Raw genomic sequence first — 5,903 nt, forward strand, 5'->3', positions numbered from 1 at the left:
TTTAATTTTGTTCTTCCATAGCTAATATTTTTATGTATATGCTTTAATGATTTTTTTCTTTACAAGAAGTTTTGAACAATTTCATTTCTGTGCATCTTGGTATGATTTTATTTAAATGTCTTTGGAAAAAGTTCATTTTTCTTGGAAATGTGGTATTATAAGTTGAACTAAATCCAGAAATTTTAAATCTTTTTTTAAAAATGCATGAAACTATTGTTTGAAGCAAGGTACAATTTCCCTATGATGAATGCTATCACTATGTATATATAAAATGTACCAATAAAAAAATTCAAGGAAAAAAATTATGTCTCATTTTAAGCTTAGGAAGCTAGGAATAATTTAAGTGTGGCAAATATCTTCTCAAATTCATTGTACTAAATTTTGTGTTTTATCTAATATCTACAAAATAAATGTTAACAGTAGATTGCTTTGTTTGCATGAACAGATCTGAATGTAGTGATTAATTAGAGTCCATGCAAAACAGCTCATTGTGATAAGATGAAGAAAAACACTAGGTTTTTTGTGTATTTGACAATCATTTTGACACATAAAAGGATGTTTTTCTTCAGATCAGCAGAAGTTTTCTAGGATGGTTAAAGCCTTTGTGAGTTTTCCAGATAATTATACTACAATCAGCGATTACTATAATATGAGGCATATTTCACTGACTAAACAAACCCAGTATCAAGGTGGAGAAAGGAGTGTTTCTAATGTCCTGTTCACCACAGGACACACCAGAGAGAGGCTGAGTCCTTGATTTCCCGTCAGTCCTTGCTCCTCTGACACCAGCTAACACAAGCCGCCATTCCTCATGACATTGTCTCTTTTCCCAGACCAGCACCCATCGCATATGAAAATATAAATTTTGTTTACTAATGGTACAAATAAATTCTCACTCAAAATTTGACTGCAAGGCTTGAGGGTTTTTTTTTTTTTGTATTTAGTACAGGGTCTACATGGTCTCACTACGTAGATCGGACTCCCAGTGACCTGCCTGTTTACAGCCTCCCAAGCACTGGGATTACAGGCACCCCACCATGCCCAGTCTCAATCACCATCTTAGTACGCCCTGGGGGTGGGGCCAGTATAGCAGGCCCAGGAATCAAACTCCCAGCCCCAGACTCTTTTACAATATATTTGAAAAATAACTTTTTTTCTTTGAGAAGATGCTTCATTTCTAATTTTTTAGTAAAGAATAAAAGATTATATATATAAATAACTGGATATCGAGTCCAGGGTCTTCACTCATTTATCTGTACAGAGCCTCACTAAGTCAGTTCACTTCCAGGGCTGGACTCAAACTTGTGAGGCTCCTACGTGAATACTAGGATTCAGGCAGATCTCAGCGCACATAGCCAATAAACTGCATTTAGCAATACGTCTTGCTAATGGTTAGAATTTTATATAGTCAAAATTCACGTTTCTGGAGTCCCGTGAAAGGAAATCTTTGATATTAATTAACAATAATCTGTAGTTTGCTTTGTGACGTAAATGCGGGTACCTTTTAGGTATTTCATAGTAACACGATGGGAGGCTTTCAGCTTGTGCATGGACGAGCAGTAATTCTGATGCGTGCTACAAAATCGCGCTCTATATTTTCATGGAGTGTTTTCAAGGCATATGCTTTGTATACTTATGAGGATTTTTCTTTTCTTTTTATGACTATTTTAGTAGCGTATTTTAAAATGTCAACTTTACCTTTACTTTCCTTTTCAGGTTTTTCAACTTTCTTCTTTTCTAAAGAGAAAAAAATGAGTCATCATCTTTAACAGCACGACCCTCCGAGTCAGTCCTGAAGCAAACACGCGAAGGCGGGATGCCGCGTGGCGCAGCTCGGGACCTGCTCGCTGGAGACGCGCAGCGAGTCCCTCCGCGGGGCGCGTGTTCTGCCAACGCGGACCTCGGGCGTGCACAGCCCTTGCCTTCCTGCACGATTCGAAGTGCAGGAGAGTAAGCTGCGCATTTATTCATCGGATTCATCTTGCAACAGCAGGGAAAACGTCTAAATTTCAGTTGTTATATTTAGCGTTGCGCTAAAGGATCTGATTGCTGAGGTGTGTGCTCAAAAACGAGGGAGCTAATGCGGAAGCTGCACGTTGTCTCCCGTAACGGCGGGCGCAGTTTCCAAAACAAGGCTTAGCGAGCTGGTTGTCAGACTAAAGCATGAAAAAAAAAATCAACATTTTGTGCATGACACCAATTATGCAGTGGAAAGACGACATGTGTTACTTCTCTTAATCATTAAATTAATTGCTTGGGAGTTATTTCTGTAGGCCAGAAGACCAGGGCTATGAGTATTTAAAGGATTTTCTAAATGTGACAAAACTAGAGTCTAGCTTAGAGAGTTTGCAGCTCACTACTTCTGTGGGATGAACAGTAAGTACCTACCTGATCGTGTGACTTCTGCTGCCACCTCTTTAGGGAAACAGAATAGTTTATTTTAGTAGCAAATAATTGAAATTGATTTTCCCAGATTATCTATTATATTACAATAGGCACATATACTTAGCAGGAGAAAAACACTGATATTTCTGAAAAATGTAAGAAGGCATCTCAGAATATTACAAATTAGGCTCAAATTGTCTTCATATATGATGGAATGAAGAAATTCTAAGTTCCTTGTTCTGTTAATTATACACTATTTTTCTGTCACATAAATGTTTACTTTGGATCTTTATACCTGCATACAAGCATTCACTTATCGACTGTTACTAAAGAAGTCTTGTTTGTGAAATGCTGTATGAAGTGCAGCTGAGTGGAGGTGTGGGTGACACACAGGACTCGGCTCCCAGTGCCCACAGTCTGGTAAGGGGACAGGAGAAATGGCCATTGCGCTTAGCCCGGCAGAATGCAGTGTTAGCCTCGGAGCCTGTTATTTCATAAACGGATCATGCTTCTAAATATGAGCCAGCAGATATTTCCCTCCCAAATCAGTTCAGGTGAAAACGCAGAAAACATGACTTCCCTGAAAGTACAAGAAATTGCTCTTAAAATATTGTTAGACATTATTAGAGCTGTATACTATTTGTGGAAGCTATTTGCAAGACTTCAACAAGATAAGTTGATTGAACTATGATAAATTATTAATGAATAATATTCCCTAAAAATCAGATTTTTCAAATAACTAGCATTCCAGTTTAACACAAAAGCTTAAGTTTTAGTAATATTCTTCATGTTAGTAGCAATAATACAAACTCAACATAAAAGAGACTTTTCTCACTGAAGGACAATATTTAACGTTTAAAACTGGGATTGAATCAGAATAGCGCGCTTTTAAGGAACCTCTCCTAACATTAAGAAGCACACTAGTCTTTGGCATTTAAAAGATTTAAAAGACAAACTCTTCATTTCTTTATGCATTTACATATTTTTATCTCAGAGAAATGTCTGTGTAATATTTTGATAGTTTTTAAACAATCTATTTAACGCTGCATTTTATTGTTGCTTAGAATGTCATAAATAAAACAATTATGAATTGCTGAAGATAATGAATCCCAAAGCATTGAAAAACTAAGAAAATTAAAAGCTAATGGGTTGATATTCAATAATTCATGACACACATTTGGAGCAGTGAACGTTTACTAATGCACAATGTGACTATTAGAGGGATCTCCATGTTATGTTTACTTAATACATCTTAACAAATACCTAACGTAGACCAAACAGAGAGAAGAGTGCTTGTTTTGTGCTAGAAATAGTTCATGATAAAAGCACTAGCTCCGCAAGCACGATGGCTTGTCTGTCCTCGCTGTGCTAATGCACTGTCGTGTGCCTAACCTGGCCCAGTAAGCACCTGCTTAAGGGCTAATGAATGGGATTTAGACAGTGTCATCTGCCAGCTAGTATGTCATATACGCTACAGCAGGATAGTTACTTTATTCGTGAGCATTCCACACTTTTAAACTTCATTTTCAAGGCAAGTACAAAATTCTAAGGAAAATATAAAATTAAAATAATGTGATAGGATATTCTTAAAACCTTCAAATGATACACTTACTTGAACTTGGTTTTGGTTTGTCTAAAAATAAAACAAAAAGAAAATTAATGACAATTTTGAGTATAGGATAATGTATTAACTTTTATATATGCTGTTTCTGTTTTTTAATAGTTAAAACAAAAATAAGATTAAGTGTATAGTAAAATAAGCAACAGGGAATGTTTTTTGGGTAAACTTGACGTATTTTCCAATGAGTTTAGCTATAAACCTATAAAAACAGAATTTTTAGCTACCCTTTTATTTCTCCAAAATATCATCTTTAAATTGATATAACATGAATGTTTATAACAGTATGAACTTGACTGCATCTGAATGCTATAGAATGCGTATAGTATGAGGTATTTTAACCTGAAAAGTAACAAAATTGGGCACATTTGTTAATTTGTCAAATCAACAGAACTAGAAAGGCAGAAGTACTCATTATTATGGAGCTTTTAAAGGGCTAGTAGGAAACTCTGCATGTAGCCGTATAATAGAACACTATTAATGGGGAGCTTTTGCATGGAATTTCACTTTAAAATTTCAAGACATTTTGTTATTTGTCTTAAAAAATAAAAGATATATATATATATATATGTTTATGTATAGAGAGGTAATACTGAAAAAATAAATTAAAAATAACATTATCACTGAATAGTTTCAAAAACTTTACAATGGGTACTGGGAAGTATAGGAAAGATGAAGGAGTTGGACTTTTTTTTTTCCAGTTAGTCTCGCAGTGTTTAACCATATAAAGTGTTAAACATTTTTTAAAATGTGATATTATGAAAGAATTAAGCTTTCTTAGAAAGAACAATGTCTATTTTAAGAAAATATATCCATTGAAATTCAATTAGTGAAATTAAAGTGAGTAACTGGATAGGCCATATTAAACTACCGCAGTGAGTTAGAGTCATCGATATGAAAGGTCACAATAACGACAATAGTGAACACTGAGCCTAAAGGAAAGATCTTAGGAATCATGAAAATAGTTTGTTAATGTTTCCATGTTCCAGTGGCATACTTGCAATCTGTATTTGACTGGTGGCAACACAGTTCTTATTCAGACACACCAGATTGTACAGCAAAACCAGAAAACTAAACGGTAGGAGGAAACGGCAGGAGAAGAATTTGACAAGTTAGTTTAACCCACGAAGAAGGTAGACTACCCCACCTTAAAAAGCAAAGGGCAATACCTGTCTTAACAGAGGGTGCTTCTTTTGCTTGATGTCCCGCTTTTCCTAGAAAGGGAAGTCAACATTCTCTGGCAGTCAGTAGATTCATTATGAGTCAGTGCCCGGTTGACACAAAAGGTGTGCCTTATGTTATTTGTATGTGACTTGTACCTCAGAGAGCATACTGCCATGGAAACATTCTAATCAAGGGTAGGCGCCTTGCAATGCTCTGCAAAATCTTTCTCCTGTAGGTGGCTGAAGGACAGTCCCGGGAACAGCCCTCTTGGGGCCAGGTGGTTTAAAGAGGGGAGACTCGCATTCACCGAAGAGCAGAATTGCTTTTTCTGCCTTGGCTGAGGGTTGGGTCACTCCCTCCTTGGGACTTCTGAAGTCAGACAGCGCGTACCCTTAGCACTTGACCACAGCCTCTGTTTCCTGACTTGACCCCTGCTCTGCTTCCTGCCAACTCACAGGCCCTCAGTGCTGAGCTGGTCTTTTCCATAGAGACTGATTGAATCTACTCGATCCAGAGAGTGCCGTAGGCTGGGGACTTTCTGTCCTGCGCCACTGTCTCCTGCCAGATCCAGGTAGAACTCTCATTGTTGAATTTCTTCTAATTCTAGGACCCGGGGCCTGCCCAGTAGCTCAGTTGTTTAAAGCGCCGCTTGGGCAAATGCAGTCAGGTGTACGGGATCGTGATTCGATCCCCAGCCTCACAAGATGTACCACACCTGCCCTTAAGACAGCCAGCC

The 5,903-nt window shown here is 37.4% G+C and overlaps 1 protein-coding gene and 1 long non-coding RNA gene across 2 annotated transcripts in view; both read right to left on the reverse strand.

Annotated features, from left to right (window-relative positions):
* Positions 1-1,734, reverse strand: part of LOC111816540 — a 4,270-nt gene extending 2,536 nt beyond the window's left edge. Inside the window, exon 1 of the long non-coding RNA XR_002820905.1 lies at positions 1,699-1,734. This is a non-coding gene — a long non-coding RNA (uncharacterized LOC111816540). The remainder of the gene's footprint in view (positions 1-1,698) is intronic.
* A 52-nt stretch (positions 1,735-1,786) lies between these two features.
* The window catches only part of LOC111816545 (triadin-like), a 114,772-nt gene continuing 110,655 nt past the window's right edge, over positions 1,787-5,903 (reverse strand). The window contains exons 15-17 of the mRNA XM_023714215.1: positions 5,173-5,217; positions 3,998-4,018; positions 1,787-1,926 (exon numbers count right to left, since the gene is read on the reverse strand). Of these exons, the coding sequence (XP_023569983.1) occupies positions 1,787-1,926; positions 3,998-4,018; positions 5,173-5,217 (206 nt within the window). The remainder of the gene's footprint in view (positions 1,927-3,997; positions 4,019-5,172; positions 5,218-5,903) is intronic.

Source organism: Octodon degus, unplaced genomic scaffold, assembly GCF_000260255.1.
Source record: "Octodon degus isolate 3935 unplaced genomic scaffold, OctDeg1.0 scaffold00034, whole genome shotgun sequence".
NCBI classification, from domain to species: Eukaryota; Metazoa; Chordata; class Mammalia; order Rodentia; family Octodontidae; genus Octodon; species Octodon degus.